Raw genomic sequence first — 19,578 nt, 5'->3', positions numbered from 1 at the left:
ATAAGGAAGAAAAGTTGTAATTAGAGTCCTTTATTTAGAACCCATCTCCAGCTTCAGGGGCTATTAACAGTCAAGTTTTGCATTGTAATAAAAAAGAATCCTGACAGAAGGCATAAAATTCCATTCATTTTGCAGTCAAAAGGGAGCGGGAAATTCTAATATCTGTGAAACTGTGTGTGTGTGTGTGTGTGTGTGTGTGTGTAACAACAATTTCTTAGTATAATATTTAAGTATTATAACTCAAAACTTGAAACTGCTTATATACTGTGCAAGGTTACTGTGTTAAAAATGACTATTTCAAAGGAAGGGAAAATATAGGAACCATTAGGGGACAAAACAGAATAGCAAGGTTGTCAGCAGCTCATTATTGCCAAACCCATTTCTCAGCATATGTTGTTTTCAGAGTTAAGTGACGTCACTCTATTTCCACATCAATACCAAAGCTGATCTAAGAAGTTGGGAAATCTTGGACCCTTAAATCCAGAACCAAATACATACTTAGCCCAATTACTTGGGAGTCTTAACTTTAGATATATTAACATTCTGCTCTGTTGAACTTACCTAAATAAGCCAGATTTACATGTAACATTACCCTACTCTCCCCTCCCCCCCAAAAAAACAAACTAATTTTGGGAAGAGGAAAGAAATGTAGAGAGAAATGAATTTTTACATTCCTTAATCCCCAAAGCCATTCTTACTCAAGAGAACTCAAGGATGATTTTTCTAACTCACTAATTGAACCATAGCTTCTCAAGGTTGGTATGAGCCTTGTAGGTAAAAAAAACAAAACAAACACACACACACACACACACACACACCAAAAACGATTAGCTTAGTTCCCTTTGCCATTAAAACATTAAGTGTCCAATAAAATGCACACCTCACTTCTCTTCCTACCAACATTAGGAATGGACCACACACTAGGCAGAGTCTTGGTGAAAAGCAAGTATATACTGTGCCAATCATTGTAGGTAACTAAAGGTTAAGAGATCCAGGTATAAAAGTTAATCCCTTTATATTTTTTATATTTTTAAAATATTGATTTAACTACAATGGACAGCATCTAATGTCAAATATAAAAAAATAGGGTTAAAGAAATTATTGTGGGGCAGTTAATGTCAAGCACAGTGCTAAATGTTTTAAGATACTGCAAACAACCTAATTGTTCTAAATATTTCATTGGAGGTATTTAATATTCACTTCTGAATATTAATAGTGTGAATATTAATACTTGATTTATCTGAGATACAAAAACATAGAATTAAACAGCCTGAGATTTGGTTGCAGTCAGCATATTGGTCCATAGGAAAAACCTGAGTAACTGATGAGCCATTCCTATCTGCTAAGTCATTTAAGTTCATCCATATGTGCTCTGGTGTTGAAATACTTTGTGCAAACACCACTTCCCCTCTCCAGATCCCCAAAGTGTCACTACTAGGCTACTGCCCAGAAATAAGCACACCACCATTTTGATCAACTTCGGCTCCTTTTTATTCAGGAAGCACACACATTCTTTTTATATACTTTCTTTTTACATTCCAGAAATAAGCGAAAATAGCTGTTTTAAATATGTTACAAAGTTGGCTTTTGAGCTCAATAAGCTTCTTGAGAGAGTGACCAGCCAACAGACCTTTTCATCAAAGCACCAATGTATCTTCAGTCTTTTACCAAGTTCTACCACAGCTCCGGCCGCCCTGGATGCGCCGTACATCCAAACCGCACGAAAGCTACAGCGGAGAGTTGCTGAGTCTCTGCAAGGCACCAAGAACAAACAGTTCCAGCTTCCTTTCTTCAGGTTAAACCAAAGTCTCTGAAAGTTTTCAAGTACTCTCTCAAGTAGTGCTCGTTCAGCATGAAGACTAGAATTTGTTAAAATTGATATATCACAAGGTACAATACACACTTCCAATATGCTGAAAACCACATAGTAGAAGTTATAAATAAGCGAACACTAACTTCACTTTAAGAAAGTTTTACATCATTTAGTCGATAAGGACATTTACACATACAGCACAAGTTACTGTTAAACATTCTATAACTGGCTTCACACAAAGATGAAAATAGATAATACAAAATGATCTGACATTTTAAGTGTGGAATTAAGTTTTATTGTTGTTAATATCAACTTCACATATTGTTGCGGGTTGCTGTGCTATGCCCTTCAAGGTGGGAATTTCTTTCTCCAAGGTGAAATTCATTTGGATATGCACTCTTGCTTTGTAGAAACTACTAAAATCTGAGGGACACAGCAATATCAAAGACACAAACGGTAACTGCACAATATCATCTGCTGGATTAAGCTAATACAAGTAGACATAGTTTTTCAGGTTCCAATATCTAATAAAGCTCTATATGAAATGAACAAGGTGAAACATCTTAAGAATGAATATATTCTGCAACTGGAACATGTAGCATTTCTGTAATTCACAGATATGCCTCATTAGGCATTTACAAAATAAATTAGTAAGATCTCAATTTGCTTGAGGCATCACAAGCTCATAATGCCCCACTTGGCCTTCCTGTTTGAGCTGATCTAGTAGGTCTTCCTTCCGTCTTTTTCTACCTACCACCAGGTACCTGTCATGGCCTACCCCGTGAGATTTACTCTTAAGACCATACTTCTGGGCGATTTGATGTATTTGCTTCCGCTCATCATTAGTCAGCTCTGTAGAGAAAGTCAAATCGCTGTGGCTCTCGGAGCGGGCGTAGTTTCTGATGATCTGTTCAATATCTCTCTTGGCAATTCTATTTACCCTTTCTACATCAAGACCAAGCCCTTCCCGCTTATGCTGCTCTTTGACAGAGATTGGCTCCCGAATGCCCTCACCAGATTTACCTAAACCACCACCCGTCCAGCCCATCTTTCTCAGCAGCTGATTCCCTATGTTATCTTCTTTGATTTGTTGTTTGTAAGCCTCCTCGGCGGAGCGGCCCTGAATTTCATTTCTTGAAATCACATCTTCAATAGCTCCTTTCTTCAAGTTGTTAATGACAGTCGGCTGGGTCTTTTTGAGGATTTTCACAGCTTCCCCGGCAGCTTCATATTTGACGGTTTTCTTCACCCCAACTGCTTCTGCAATGACCTCACTCTCCAGAATCACCTTGCATTTCCATCGGAGGCCTGTCATTCTTTCATAGACGTATTCAACCGTCATTCGGTTAAACTGAGCTGTGTCGTTCAGCGTGCACACAGGATTTGAAGAATTCTCGTAAACCACAAGATCCTTTATATCTTTCTTCTTGCCAGATCCCCTGGGTGAAGAACCTGTTTGGCACTGTGAACTTTTGACAGATGGGTAAGTGGGTTGTGTTTTTTGAAGGATTTTCAAAGCCTCGTCAGCAGCTGCATGTTTACTTGTTTTTTTGGTTCCATAACCTTCAGCTAGGCAATGATCTTGCAAAAACACTCGACAACGCCATGTGCGATTTGGCATCATCTCATATTTGTATTCAACTGACATTTTGTTGAATGAGGCGGAATTGTTAAGGATACCAATAGCATCATTTGCATTTTCTGTAAGGACAAAATTGGTCCAGTGTTTGGCAGAAGCATTATAAATTGGCTGCCCAGAGGCATCCTTAGCCAGCACCACCAGCTCTTCTGGCGGCTTCAGAGCTGGAGGAAAGTCATACGAAGGCATGCCAATCTGACACACCACAAGGTCCTCTCCATACGTGTGTTTGAATTTCCGCCGGATAACCCTAACTTCAATACGCTTCTGCAGGAGTTTTACAGCTAGCTCAGTAGCTCGATCCCTGGACCCATTCTTGCTGCCAGCATACCCTGTAGTTAAGTAGATATTTTGGCATCTAACTTCACAAGCATAACCATCTGTCAGAAGTTTCTTATTTTTGGGGATGTCAGCAGGGGGGATTTCTTTTAAAGGAACATATATATACTCAGGATTTGTCTTACATGCCTGAATACAACGAGTTAACATGTATGTATAATTAATTTTATCAGATCCGGAAGTCATCTCTGGATTAGAAAGGTTGCTCCAGATGGTCGCTGTTAATTTTTCAATAAAATACTGCTTCTTGGCTACCACTGACTCAGGAAATGTCTGTGATAGTGAAGGCTCAGGAGCTGACTGCATGTTTGCCTGCTGTAATGTGCTGCTTGGGGCAGGGTTCCCACGGTCAAAATACGCGTTGGATGTTACAGGCTGGTCTTTTGTGAAAAGAAATCCCGCTGAATCACAATACTGAGCATTCCCATCTGGTGCACTGAAAGAGTCTTGAGTATAATCTTGGTAGTTTCTCGGCATTCTGGCAAAATCATTTACCTCTTTTGTTTGAGAGCCATAAGGATCTTCCTGTCTTTCAAAATCTTTTGAACTACTAGCTACAAAATGTACAGGCTCAAAACGAGGTCTCACATGGAATTTGGAACCGGCTTGCTTTTTAGGAGGATTTTGACCTATAGAATGAGTGAAATTTACAGTTCATTAAAGAGGGAATATTTCAAAAGAACCAAGCAGGAAAATAGTATCAACTGTATTATTTGCAAGCTGCATTGTTGGTACAAGATACTTCCTGTCACAGAAACTTCAGATCACTGAGGTGATGGGATTCAAATATCAATGTAAGGTTCCAGCATAAGGTAGGATGATTCCTGTCCTTTTATGTGTAAGGGAAGGGACTTGATAGAAAATATGCCATTGAATCAAATATGCAGGTCACCACCATGCACGATGGTAGCTGTTTTTGCGTCTAAGCACAGGAGATGTGTACAGACTAAGAAGTTGTTTCAGTGTTAATCTCATACCACCTGTGCTGAAAAGCTCCCTTAAGGACTGCAATTGGAACAGATGGCTCTACTGCAACACAGATGATGACCGGACGCATTTTCAAAGTTTCTCTTTTTTTGTGTCAAAAGTGAGTGACTCCGTGATGGTTCTTTACACATAGTGTGACTAAAACTCAAATAAAATAATTCTCAAAAGATCCCAAAGGTTTTCAACTTCAAAATCTTAGTTCTGACCTGTTATGCACCAAAGTGTTTGCTATATTTTATTTCTAGAACAAGCAACAGCTGGAAACTAATGTTTTATGAGGTATGTCAAATTTAAAGCTATGGAAGAACTCTGTTGAGGCTATACCAGACACTAGAGCTTCTTCCCTAGAACAGTATTCAGTAGAAAGCTGGTCCATCTTGAACCCATCCAAGAGGATTTAGTTACTTAGATGCTCAAATGATCAGAGTATAAGGTTTTTCTATTTAGAGGGAGATTCATGGCATGGAATTTAAGGATAGCATTATAGTGTGACTTCAGTTCTATTTAGCATCCTCAAAAAATACCCAACTGTGAACAACCAAAAGTTAATTTTTTTTACATTTGTGTAAGATCCAATGTTATGAATCTTATACCACTCTCATATTGTCAAAAAAAAAAAAAAAGCCATGCTGTTTCTTCAAATCCCATCTTCCAGAAACAAGTATACTCACCATCATATGTTGAGAGGTGACGTTTATGACCCTTAGAAGGTTTGGACAGCATCAGATCATACGAAGGCATCTCCCCAATATCAATACCTTCAGCCATTTGGAGAATTTTTTCCATCAAGCGTGGGCTATACCTATTTAAATTAATATAATCTACCATTAAAACAGATAAGAATATAGTTTTTTAAAAAGCTTCTAAATGAGCCAATTTTATAACTGTTTCCACAGGGACATTTTTAACAGAGTATCTTGGCTATAAAGCTGAAGAATCGGCCCTAAAATACTTACCTATCAAATGAGTAATTATGGTACTGTCATTTCAAGCCATATAAACATAAAATCAAGAAATTTAAGCCAATATCATCAATGAATCCACAAACAAGTGCCGGCAAGGATGTGGAGAAAAGAAAAGAGAACCCTCTTGCACTGTTAGTGGGGATGCAAATTGGTGCAGCCACTATGGGAAACAGTATGGAGGGTCCTCAAAAAACTAAAAATGTGCCTGGCCGGTGTGGCTTAGTGGTTGAGCATCAACCTATGAACTGGAGGTCACGATTCAATTCCTGGTCAGGGCACATGCAGGGTTGTGGGCTTGATCCCCAATAGGGGTGTACTAGGAAGCATCCAAAGATGATTCTCTCTTGTTATTTATGTTTCTATTTTTATAAGGTATCACATATTTGTCCTCATCCCCTCCATTCCCATTCCAAACCCCTCCCCACGTATATCATTTATGTTTCTCTCTCCCTCTCTGAAATCAATAAAAATATATTAAAAACAAACAAAAACCTAAATATTTAACTGCCTTATAACCCAGCAATTCCACTTCTGAGAATATATCCAAAGAAATCTAAAACACTAATTCAAAAGAATATATGCACCCTTATATTCATTGTAGCATTATTTACAATAGCCAAGATATGGAAGAAATCTTAGTGCCCATCAATAGAAGAATGGATAAAAAAGTATATATATATATATATATATATATATATATATATATATATTCCTCAAAAATGTATATGCAAACTTTGAATAATTATAAAGGCAGTGTTTATTAAAATGCATTTCATTTTCAATTTTGAGCTATCAGCTGTTAAAGTATGTATACATTTTTTGGGACACCCTGTATATGCAATGAATATCACTCATCCATAAAAAGAATTAAAAGCTTACCATTTGTGATAGGATGGATGGACCTAGAGGGTATTATGCTAAGTGAAGTCAGTCAGACAGAGAAAGACAAATACCATAAGATTTCACTTATATGTGGAATATAAAAAACAAAATAAATGAACAAACAAAATTGAAACAGATTCACAGACACACTAAGTGGACTCTTGGTGGCCAGAAGGGAGGATGTATGGGAACTGGGTGAAAGAGGATGAAGGGATTGAGAAGTACAAATTGTAATTACAAAATAATCATGGGAATGTAAAGTACAGCATAGAAAATTCTATAACTATGTATGGTGCCAGGTGAGTACTAGAAATATTTGGAGGAACACTTTATAAAGTACATGACTGTTTAACCACTATGCTGTACACCTGAAACTAATACAAAATAATGCTGAATGTGCCTGGGCATGGCTCAGTGTTTCAGCGTTGACCTATGAACCAGGAAGTCAAGGTTCAATTCCAGGTCAGGGCACATGACTGGGTTGTAGGTTCTGTCCCCAGGGTGGGGTGTGCAGGAGGCAGCCAATCAATGATTCTCTCTCTCATTCTCTCTCTCCCCCCTCCTCTCTGAAATCAATAAAAAATAATACTGAATACAAACTGTAATTGAAAAATAAAAATTTAAGTTCTAAAAAAAAAGAAAAAAGAAATGTAAGCCCAGCTGGTGTGGCTCAGTAGTTGAGTGTTGACCTATGAACCAGATTCCCAGTTAGGACACATGCCCGGGTTGCAGGTTCAATCCCGTGTGGGGTATGCAGGAAGCAACTAGTCAGTGATTCTCTCTCATCATTGATGTTTCTATCACTCCCCCTCTCTCTGAAATCAATAAAAGAAAAAAGAAATGTAAGCTAAGACCTTATCTTTAAGTTTGAATTGAAAGTATCCATATAAATTCATGATTGATTTTTCCTCTATCATATGTGTATATTATATGCAAATAATTACATTGATATATTTATTAAAGTACTAAGAGTGTTAAGAGCTGCTGCGTTGTTAACATCCAGATTGTGATCTCTATCATTTCCATGAAAAAGAATCAGAGTCCTTAGAGAAATGGCTGATTCCAAGTCTGGGGCAAGAAATTTATAAGTTGAACCTGGCAGATACTCTTATGCCTGAAAACAGGGAAGCTGTCAAAGACTTCAGGAATTGGATCAAATGGACTCAGAAGCCAACTTGAATAGCCTCCTACTGGCAAAATAAGCCAACTTGAGTATCAATAAGAACAATAACAGCAGTGAATTGAGACATATCAAATATGTTAAAAATCCATTAGCTCAAAAAAGTACTTACAAACTCATTATTAGTCACCTTTGGAGGATGGTAGGAAATCGAGTTATTATTCCGAAAATGGGTAATATTAAGGAAGAAAGCAAGTATTTATTTGTCAATTTCCATATAAATTACACCTCAGAGCAACTAAAGAGTTGATGAAGAAAATCTCTTTTACAGAAGCAGCCCAACTAATAAGTGTAGGGATGAAAGACTACTACCATTTTGCAACCTATAATGCAATAAGAAATGATCATGAATAGCTGCTAAGCCTATTAGGTGAAAAGTTGATGGGGAAAACCCCCGAAATAGACCTGCACAAACATGCTCAAATGATTGTTAACAACACTGCAAAAGCAATTCAACAGAGGAAGGATAGCCTTTTCAACGTATGGTACTGGAGCAAGCGGGCATCCACAGGCAACAAAATCTCAACCTACACCTCAAACTTTATACAAAGATTAATTCAAAGTGCATCACAGACCTCAATGTAAAATGTAAACCTATAAAACCTGTACAAAAAAAAATCCACAGGAGAAAATCTTCAGGATCTGGGTCAGTCAAACAGTTCTTATACTTGACAACAAAAGCACGATCCATAAAAGGAATAGCTGATAAAGTGAACTTCATCAAAACTAAAAACTTTCGCTCTCAAAAAACCTTGTTAAGAGGATGAAAAGCTACAAACTGGGAGAAATATTTGCAAACCACACAGTTGACCAAAAAAAACTAGTATCTAATAAAAATGCCTCTCAAAACACAATAGTAAAGAAATCATATTTAAAAACAAAAGACATGAACAGAACATTTTACCAAAAAGGAAATACAGATTGCATATTAGCACATTGAAAACATTAACCACCAGAGAAATGCAATTTAAAACCACAAGATATGACTACACACTTATCACAATGGCTAAAATAAAAAATAGTGGCAACACCCAATTCTGGTAAGGATGCAGGGAACCTGGATCACTTACACATAGCTGGTGGGAATGTAAAACAGTCTGGTCACTTTGGAAAAGAACTTGTAAGTTTCTTACAAAATTAAGCATGTAATTACATGACCTACCAATTACACTCTTAGGCATTTATCTCAGAGAAATGAAAACATGGTCATGCAAAAACCTGTACATGAATGTTCACAGCAGCTGTATTTGTAACAGTAAAAAATTGCAAGCCCTAACTGGTTTGGCTCAGTGGAAAGAGCATCGGCCTGTGGATTGAAGGGTCCCAGGTTTGATTCCGGTCAAGGGCATGTACCTTGGTTGCAGGCACATCCCCAATAGGGGGTGTGCAGGAGGCAGCTGATTGTTTGTTTCTCTCTCATCAATGTTTCTAACTCACTCCCCCTCTCCCTTCCTCTCTGTAAAAAATCAATAAAATATATATTTTTTAAAAATTGCAATCAGTACAGATCTTATTCAATAGGTAAATGGTTAAACTCTGATATACACTGAGTGGCCAGATTATTATGATCTCTGAATGCATAATAATCTGGCCACTCAAGTGTATATCCTATAAAATAAAAGGCTAATATGCAAATTTCCCCTTCGACCAGGAGTTCAACCAGCAGGCAAGCCGGCCAACTGCCCATGTCCCTTTCCCCCGGCCAGGCTGGCCGGACCCCACCCATGCACGAATTCATGCACCGGGCCTCAGAGATCATAATAATTTGGCCACTCAGTGTATATACACCATGGAACACTACTCAGTAAAAAGGAATAAACTATTGATGCACGCAATACTGTATATGAATAGGAAGAAAATAGATATGGTTATAAAATGTAAGGGATTCTTATGGTATTGGAACTGTTCAATATCTTGACTGTGGTAACGGATGCAGAAACCTACACATGTGATATATATTGTATAAAACACACACACACAAGTACTAGTAATACTTGTGGGAATCTGAGTAAAATCAGTGGATTCTAATAATGTCATTATCCTGGTTATATTATGCAATAATTTTACAAAATGTTATCATTGGGAAAACTGGGTAAAGAGTGCAGGACATCTCTTTGTATTATTTATTACAACTACATGTGAATTTACAATTATCTCAATAAAAATTTCCATTAAAATATGACAGCCTACTTTTAAAAAATATTTTATTGACTTCAGAGAGGAAGGGAGAGGGAGAGAGAGATAGAAACATCAATGGTAAGAGAGAATCATCGTCCAGCTGCCTCCTGCACACCCCACACTGGGGATCGAGCCCTCAACCTGGGCATGTGCCCTGACTGGGAATGGAACCTAGACCTCCTGGTTCACAGATCGATGTTCAACCACTGAGCCATGCAGACTGGGCCCAACTTTTTAACATCACTAAAAATGGGACAAGCAGACTTGTGGCCCAGATGTCCATATCACATAACAGGGCAAAGAACTATCTATAAAGTGTACTTACCCACCAATTAATTAAACCTGAACCTAATCAAGCCCCTAACTCCCATAAACATGTTAAAAACCAAGCTAAGAACCTAGCCAGCCAGCCCTGGCCAAGTGGCTCAGTTGGTTGGATTGTCATCTCATCATCTCATACACTAAAAGATTGTGGGTTTGATTTCCGGTCAGAGCACATACCTAGGTTGTAGGTTTGATCCCCCATCAGGGAGCATATGAGAGGCTCACCTTCTCTCAATCTCTCTTCTCTCTCTCTCTCTCTCTCTCTCCTTCTCTCTCTCTCTCTCTCTCCCTCTCTCTCTCTAAAAACAATAAAGACATATCCTCGGGTGAGATTTAAAAAACAAGAATCCAGCCAGCCAAATCTAGAATGAAGGAAACACTACGTGACAACCCAATTTCTTCATCAAATAAGTAAAATGAAAATAAAAGGAAAGGGGAACTGTTTCTAATTTAAAGGGGACAGATCAACCAAATACTATGTGTGAACTTTGTTTGGATCATGAATCAAACAAACCAACTATAAATATAGAGTTTGAAACAAATGGAAAAAACTGAACCTGGACTAGACTTTGGATGATTTCAAGAAATTATTGTTAATTTTATTAAGTGCGAATAAAGGTATTGTGACTCTATTTTAAAAAATTCTTACTCACAGAGGAAATGCTGTCAAGATTTTCTTTAATATGCTCCAGACTATCTCCCACAAAGAACTGGGAGCAAAATAGATGAAATAAGGAGGACTCTTATAATTGCTGAAGCCGAGTGATGGGCACTTGGGTGTTTATTAAACTCTTCTACTTTTGAATGTGTTTGATTTTTCCATAATAAAGCGCTTTAAAGCACACGATTTTAAAAAGGATTTCTTAAGCAGTGGGTTGGCTATTTGAAAGGATATCATTTCACTGCAGAGAAACAAAAATATGGGCTCAAGTGAAATTTTTATTATTAGGGGAATCTACTCACCCTTCCAACCTTCAGCCTGACTTTCCCAGCCTAAGACCAAAAAAGAGACTCCTGGTGGCATTTAGGAAGAAAGTTCTGAAAATAAATATCACACCTTTATATGAATAGATTCTGAACTTGAAGGAGGATAGCATTTTCCATTTTCAGCGCAATAGTTTCCATACCCTCAGATGTCTTTCCTTGAAAAGCAGAGAAGTCAAGACAGGTTACTAGAAGTAGGCCCAGTTGTAATCTGCACTTCAAAGTGTTAATTGCTACTGCTGCTGCTAACACCAGTATTTAAATGCCAAGAGTAATTTTATTTTCATTTACTCTTATCCAAACATAGCCTAAAATGTTCTATAGATCACTTTCATTCAGATTTGGGAGTACAATTTCCAAGGTATGAGATGAAAACAAGAGATTATGAAAATGAGATAACAATCTACAAATCCTAAACTGGAACTCCACCTTTACTACCAGAATTGGTACTATAACCAAGCCACTCACCTTGAATTGCAGTAAAAATTCTCCAGGCCTTCAATTATAGCCTGATTCCAAATAGGGTATAAAACTGTAAATGGCAAGCATGTCATAATCCAGTGTGCATGAATGATGCATTTGCTGTTCACTCCATTCACACTCAACTTTTCCCTCGGTTTCTTCCAGCATTAGTAATGATTATACCTACTTACTGTTTCCTATTCAGTACACTTGCCACAAAATTCAACATCATCCATAGGCTACAAAAATAGACCTTTGTATAGATTGCCAGCACAGTCAGCTTCTGAGTCCTTTATTAGAAAGTCCTAATAATGAAGAAGCCCAACCAGCTCAAACAATAATGGAAAAGACTTTATAGTGCCTAACACTTGACTAAGGACAATGAAAATAGCAATCTGGAGTCTTTACTAACACCAGTAGGATTTCATTCCCATTTCTAAAATTCTCCAGAGAGTAGCTATCTAGGGGTAAAGAAGTGGTTTCACAAATTTGAAATGAACCAAGACAATAAAGCTTTCAGTACTCAGTTTTCTATAGTGTATTTTTTGTAGTGGATTTAAAAATAATACCTTTACTCCAGAAGTTTTAGAGCAGGGGTCTTCAAACTATGGCCCGCGGGCCACATGCAGCCCGCAGAGGAGTCTGATCCGGCCCGCCAGGTTTTTTGGGCAGTGAGCGCAGCCGAGGTGTTACAGTAGGAATTAGTAGTTCATATAGTCCGGCCCTCCAGCTCTCTGAGGGACCGTGATCTGGCCCCCACTTTAAAAAGTTTGAGGACCCCTGTTTTAGAGCATCCACCTAGAAAAACACCTTTAAACCCAGTCACTTATAATTTCACCAACATTTTGGGGGTTTATGTTTTATTCCTGTTTCTATATTTTCCATACTTTTCTCCCCGCCCACCACCTAATCACTATCAGATCATCTATGTTGATTTGCACCCTGGTGAGGGTTTTTTTTGTTTGTTCTCCCCTCCCCCCCATTGATTTTTAGGAAGAGTGGAAGAGAAAGATAGAAAACATTGATGTGAGAGAAACACATCGATTGGCTGCCTCCTGCATGAGCCCTGAACAGGGCTCGGGCCAGGGAGGAGCCTGCAACCAAGCAAGGTATGTGCCCTTGACCAGAATCAAACCCGGACCCTTTGGTCCACAGGCCAATGCTCTATCCACTGAGCCAAACCAGCTAGGGTTGTTTGCTCTTAATCTATTATATCATAAGCTTTTTCTCCATGTCATTACCATATGAGATTTAATGGCCATACAGAATTCTCTTTGGAGGGATCATGATGAAAAGTACCATTAAGGCAAGTATAATACATTTTAAGATACATGCATATTATATATTTAAGTCTGTTAATTTACCTATTTGGTTGTAAATGTTTACAAAAGAAAACCAAAAATCTCCAGCAGGTCTTTAGGGTTTTCAAAGGTAGCTTATTATGTACCAAGCTTTTGGAAATCAGGATGCTATTCAACTGTCCCACCATGCCTAGCACATAAAAAATGATTTCTAATGGACAAAATCATCTGAGTTCATGAACTTACATTCTTGAATAAAAATAGGTACACGTAGGTGCATACTTATGATATATGATGGCACCTGAAATTTAATAAATATTCAGTAATAGAGGCTTTAAAATTTTTTTTAAATATATTAAACCAGGTCTACTAAATCCAAGTAAGAAAGCTGAGGTTTGAAAACTCAGCAAGATTAGGATTGCCAATTATAAAATTACTAGAGGCTCAGTGCACAAAATTCATGCACTGAGGGGAGCTGGTCCCTCAGCCCGGCCTGCACCCTCTTGTAGTCTGGGGAGCCCTTGGGGATGTCCAACTGATGGCTTAGGGGGAGTGGGCATAAGCCGACAGTGCGACATCAGAGAGGCTCCTGTCACTGCTGCTATGCTCGTCAGCTATGAGCCTAGCTTCTGGCTGAGCCGCACTCCCCTTGTGGGAGCACACTCACCACCAAGGGCCAACTCCTGCCTTGAGTGTCTGCCCCCTGGTGTTCAGTGCGTGCCATAGCGACTGGTCATTCCGTTGCTTTGCATATTAGCCTTTTATTATATAGGCTTTATTCAAAACCATTCATAAAATTCCTAACATATATGAATAACAAACAACCAGATTATTGATAAATCTTTTGAATGTTCACACTCCCATTTCATTAGTGGTAACCGATGCCCTCTACCTACTATGCGCAAAGTTAGTTTTACAGCATGAGCCCACTGACATCTGCAAAAGCCTCACATCAACAAGGAAAAGAAGAGATGAATAATCAAGGTGGCAAAGCTGGTTGCATTTTAAGATACATTTTCCTGATTAATTAGTATCACATCAAAGATCAATAGTCCAGGATTCTGATTCTAATCCTGTTGATGAAGAATGATTGGAAAACTGAATGCTCCAGTTAACCAAACATTCTGCTTTATTAAATATATATACACATTTATCCACAATTTAAGTACATATTATGCAGATCCCTAGGCATTCATATGAATTATTATTTAAGTGCTAAAGATATAGTTGATTAGAAGACTGTACTACCTTTTCATAAGCCACAAGATATTTTTTTTTCTTTTCCTTTTTTTTCTTGGGGCGGGGGTCAATCCTCACCTGAGGATATTTTTCCATTGATTTTTAGGAGGAGTGGAAGACAGGAAAGACAGAAACATCAATGTGTTTGGTTGCCTCCTACATGTGCCCCAACCAGGACCCAGGCCAGGCAAGAGCCTGCAACCAAGATATGTGCCCTTGAGTGGAATCAAACCCAGGATCCTTTGGTCCCTAGCCACTGAGCCCAACCGGCTAGGGCACAAGATATATTTTAGAAATGGCTTGCAGAAAAAAATTCTTGACACATTGTTTTCTTTTATGAAACAAATAAAAAAAGTGAAGAGAAATAGTTTCAGCTATTTAAGCTTCCTGGTTGCCTAGAGTATGATGAAAAGGCAGATTGGAAACATTGTTTTATTTTATCCTTTATTATAAAGCAGTGGCTCTCATAGTATAATCTCTGGATGGCATCGCTTGATCATCAGCATTACCTCGAACTTGTTAGAAATGCAAATTCTGAAATTCGGGGGCCTCACCTCAGACCTACTGAATCAGAAACCCTGGGGATGAGGCCCAGCAATCTGTGTTTTAAGAGGCCTGACTGGTGATTCTGATGCCTGCTTATATTTGAGAACCACTGTTAGAGCTAAAGAGATAAAGTATTCAAATTTGTGCCTTGAGAATCCCCATTACCACCAACAGAATGAAACATGCTTTGCCTTCCTCCACATTTGTGCCCCTCCCGGCTTTGTCTTATAATTATGAAATGTTTAAGATATCCTTGTCCGAGGAGTTACTTCAGAACTGAAACAGAACACAAAAAGTTCTGCCAGATGGGGGGAAAATTGCAACAAGTTCCCTTCTTGCTACTGTTTACAACCTGTTCTAAAAGGCTGTAAGTTTAGAATAGGCGCTTTCACCATGTATTCTGCAGTTCCCTTGAGAGAAAGAAGAGTCTTCTGTCACAAAATAGACCATAAAACAAGAGCTCTGCCAACATCAACATCAACAGTACATAGATTTTCCCCACCTGAAGATGACAGCTAACACAAAGCCTGCCTAAAGTGGAAGGCTGCACTTGGTTCCTGGCTTCCAAAATTCTTTACTGCCTCTTCTTTTTCCTGTATCTATACTAGATATAATGCAAACATTACTTTTCTGTTATGCTATATATTTTTGGTGTTTTTTGTTTTTTGTTCATCTTTGTCTGAGGATATTTCTCATTGATTTTTAAAGAGAGTGGAAGGAAGACAGAAACATCAAAGTGAGAGACACATTGATGTTTTTTCTTGATTGGTTGCCTCCTACATACGGAGGGGCCATGGATGGAGCCTGCAACCAAAGTACATGCCCGTGACCAGAATCGAACCCAGGACCTTTCAGCCCACCTATGCTCTAGCCAGCTAGGGCTGTTAAGCTATTTGACAATGTTATGGCAACTTGTATCGACTGAACTGACTTAACTACAATGTAACATGGTGACTATAGTATATATACTATACACAGGTGATAGGCTTTGGCAAGTGTACATACACACATAGAATGCCCTGGAAGCTTGAGCTCTTAACACTGACTACCATTGGCCTGGCTTGTGTTTTTAATGCCCTACTTATGTATAAGGCTGCTGTTTTTGGAATGAAATCCTGATGCACAATAATGATGTGGTTTGTGTCAGTTACTTGCTTTCATTCCTGGTCCATCCTTCCCAAATATAGCAGGTGTATCTCAGTGGAAAGAGTATCAGAAGACTGTGGGACCTTGGAAAAGTCACTTAACTTCTTGGCCTCCATTGATTCAGCTGTAAAAAATGAGACACCACCTAATTCCCAAAGCTGTTGTATTAAGTGAGATACAAAAATTTTAAAATATTTTGTACATTATAAACCTATATTTATCCATTCACTACCCCATATTTATTGAGCAGCCATTATATAGAAGGCATTCTTCTAGGCACTGAGAATAAAGGTGTGAACAAGAAAGCATAAACCCTTTCCCCAAAGGAACTTACATTCTAGTGGGAAGGTCAAATTTATTAACACAAAGGATATTATCCTACCATGTAAGATATTTTTTAGGATTCAGATTCCCCATGGCCCTCTTTAATATTAAAATCTATGATAAAGATACCTTTTTAACTGTAAAAACAAGATTATTAAATGAAGGTCAATTAGATTTTTCTGACTTGATTAATAACTGAGGCTTCCCCAGTTGTAACCAGCTCCTCAAGTGAAATAATCATTACCTCTGGAGGCAGAAATTACACTAACCTAGAGAAGATAAAAAAAAACACATTAATTTTTGTGATGAGTTCAAAGTATCACACTGAATACCATGTTCGACAATTAAGGATAAGGGGGGACAATCCTATTTTTCTGTATCTGTTATAGTAATTTCTGGACCTGAATTGGCTGATTTTGATCTGATAATTTCCCAAAATATCTCATCCTTTCTAATAAAAAATTCACTGTGAGACAAGTGTGGAAAAAAAAGCCTCTCAGTAGATCAAAGGAATGATTAGTCTAAGACAGATTTGGGGGTTCTGAAATACGGGGTTCCTAGTAGCCCTGTTTTTAAAAAAATGCGTTGGAACCATACTGCAGTCTCCAGTCTCCATCACATGCGAAGAGCTTTCAAAGAGGCCTGTTCAGAATGCGCACTAGGTTTTAGAAAAAGGGGGAGGGGCAAACACACACACATAAACGCACACCTAAAATCTCACCCAATGCTAAATGTTAATCGTTCTGATCATAATTAAGGTGAAAGGAGGGCAACCCATTTTTATGGTAGATATATCCTTTTCTTTGTTTGCTTCCACACATATATTATATGCAGATCCACAAGCAAGGCAGACCAGACCCTGCGGCTGAGACACCTCATACAAACCGCCTTCCCAGGAGGAGACAGTAAAACCCAGCTGGGGGGGCTGTTGTTTTATTTAATGGGGACGGAAAAACAGTGGTCAGGGGATTAGGATTATAACCGCAGCGCCCCCACCCCCGCGGACCCTAGAAACCGCGACTGTAGGATGTTCTCTGCGGATACCGCATCCTTGGAAGATCCTACGCAGGTCCGAGGTTCTGCTATTCGTCATTTCCCATGCCCTCCAGAATCATCACCACAATGTTCACCTCTATAATGGTGATGATTCCTCTTCCAAGCACACCTCTATCTCCATTCCTGGTCTTGAAGGGGTTTCTCCCGCGACCCCTCACACCCTTCTGGCCGTTATGTCATCATCCCCTGCCACCTCACTCGGCAAACCCCCTCCCCAAGACAACAGTGTCCTCCGGCATTTCCAAATCTCCAGCCCCTAAACCCTCGTCTGTATGTATCCTGCCCCAGTCCCTGTCCCAATCCCCATTCCGATGCCCTACCCCTGTTCCTTAACCGGCCCCGCGCACCTTCCTCACCTGCAGCCCAGGAAAACGTGGTTGGTCCAGGCGGCGGAGAGCGCTAGGAGCTGGTCGAGGGCAGCCCCGGGATAGCTGTGCAGGTGCCGGCAGATGAAGCTGCGTCGCAGAGCCCACTGCCAGTCACTTTCGTGGCTATAGCGCCACTGCTCCAGCACTGGCTCAGGCGGGGGCGGCGGGAGGGGAGGCAGCGGCGGCGGCGGGAGGGGGAGCAAAGGCGGAGGCGACAGGAAGTCGCCCCCCAACAGCAGACGTCCTCCAGCCATCTTCTCCGCCCCCAGGCAGGGCCACCGGGGAAGAAGCCAACTATGGAGCTGGAGCGAGTTGGATCGGGGGGCCGGTGGGAGGGACCGGGTGAGGAGGGGCGCGCCGTGGCGCGAAGACCAACTCTCGGGGGACTAGGGTGTGTGCACGGAGGGCGAATACTAAAGAGGAAAAGGCGCTCGGGTCCAGATGCCAGGGCGCGCGCCGGCTGCACTCCAACTCGTGGAGAAGCCAGGAGGGTGCCCACTGCAGTCTACGCGTATCGGGAAGCCGAGCCAGGCCCCGCGCTCCGCACTTCCAGCCACCCGCAGACCCACGCTCAGCGCGGGGAGGGGGGGAGACACCAGCACGCTCTGCTCCCCCTCCTCTGAGTTCCTGCCTACCTCCCCGCGTGCAGCCCAGCGGTAGCAAGCCAGTGCGCATGCGCTGCGGGCGATCCCTAACTTCCAAATCTCGTGGCCAAATATCGCGCGACTTACATTTCCCCCTTCTGTGACGACTACGGGCCTTAGACGCACTCCTGTGACTAGCAGAAGGAGGGGACTCTGGGAAGGAAATTTTGGGAGGTTCTCCGAGGTTCTGGAACATGTTTCCATTGAATTCCTGGAAGACGACCTCAGGTGATTGTTGGCTGCAATGACTCATCTGACACTTTCCCCTGTGTTTCTGAGCAGCATGACAAATGCGGTGTTTTTTGGGAGGGACTTGGGTTTGTGATGGATTTTACACTTTTTTTTTTTTAAATGTCAGCTCTCCGAGGTTCCTTTTCTTTAGAGGATAGCTTGAAAAGCTATGTTAGCTTTGCATTTTATTGTGAGAACAAAGGAGAGATTAAATACTTGCAAAGAAAATCATCCACAATGCCACTTCTCATACATATTCCATTCCAGTTGCTGACAAATAGACACCGTGCTTACACAGTTCTGATCATGATTGCAAGTAATTTTGCATTTTCTGTACCAATTTAAAATGTGAAAAATATCACAAAATACAAAAGGGCCCTGAAAAGAGGCTTAAGAGCTGCACAGCAAAGAATGGCAAAATCACTGTATAGCTGAACACAACGCTCTATCAGTGCTCCGGTCAGTTCCCTCAATCCCTGTCTGCCAACCTGTGATATATAAATAGTTCATCAATGAGTATCTGTCAACAGGAATTTACACAGCACTTGTGTGCTCAATACAGGATGGGACAAAGTAGGCTTACAGTTGTTTGTATGGAAAAGAATACAATAATAAATAAGTAATAAATAATAAACTGTGTTTCAAGTACTCACAACAGTAAGCCTACTTTTGCCCCATCCCGTACAGTAATAAAAGGAAAAAGAAACTGGGTTTTCTCTGTCATCCTAGAACTCATTACAATCTTGCTGGGGAAAAATAGTCCTGTATGAAACTCAATGTCCCAGTGGCAGCAGGTCCATTAGATGAGGTAGCTTTGACTCACTGCCCTGTTTCACATTTTAATGACACATTTTCATTATATGACATATTGTATGTGTAGGGTGTTATTGGGTTGAGAAGAGCAGCAGATAACATCACTTTTCATACCATCTCATAATTATTTATTTCTGTGTTTCTCTTGCCTATTTCC

The 19,578-nt window shown here is 39.9% G+C and overlaps 1 protein-coding gene across 4 annotated transcripts; it reads right to left on the bottom strand.

Moving 5' to 3' along the window:
* Positions 1–1,467: 1,467 nt before the first annotated feature.
* On the bottom strand, positions 1,468–18,394 carry NKRF (NFKB repressing factor). Of its 4 annotated transcripts, none has more exons than XM_084870363.1 (4): positions 17,722–17,885; positions 15,995–16,109; positions 5,450–5,580; positions 1,468–4,420 (listed from the first exon to the last, which is right to left on the bottom strand). In XM_084870363.1, exons 3-4 carry the CDS (start codon positions 5,562–5,564, stop codon positions 2,472–2,474), a joined length of 2,064 nt encoding a protein of 687 aa, XP_084726489.1. In that variant the 5' UTR covers positions 5,565–5,580; positions 15,995–16,109; positions 17,722–17,885; the 3' UTR covers positions 1,468–2,471. The 4 variants fall into 4 exon arrangements, with proteins under 4 accessions (XP_084726489.1, XP_084726490.1, XP_084726488.1 ...); XM_084870364.1 differs by having other exon boundaries at positions 15,991–16,109; positions 17,722–17,844; XM_084870362.1 differs by lacking the exon at positions 15,995–16,109 and having other exon boundaries at positions 17,722–18,394.
* Positions 18,395–19,578: the final 1,184 nt, after the last annotated feature.

Source organism: Pipistrellus hanaki, assembly GCF_964339955.1.
Source record: "Pipistrellus hanaki genome assembly, chromosome: X".
NCBI classification, from domain to species: domain Eukaryota; kingdom Metazoa; phylum Chordata; class Mammalia; order Chiroptera; family Vespertilionidae; genus Pipistrellus; species Pipistrellus hanaki.
The sequence above is the reverse complement of the archived record's forward strand: the minus strand, read 5'-3'. Positions and strand labels throughout refer to the sequence as shown.

Excerpts from the sequence above, each read along its gene's own strand:
- NKRF (XM_084870362.1), bottom strand. The coding sequence starts at position 17,987 with ATGGCTGGAGGACGTCTGCTGTTGGGGGGCGACTTCCTGTCGCCTCCG. Across the intron at positions 5,581-17,721 it reads CACGTTTTCCTGGGCTGCAG|GTATAGCCCACGCTTGATGG; the intron begins GTGAGGAAGGTG and ends TAATTTAAATAG. Across the intron at positions 4,421-5,449 it reads TCACCTCTCAACATATGATG|GTCAAAATCCTCCTAAAAAG; the intron begins GTGAGTATACTT and ends CTCATTCTATAG.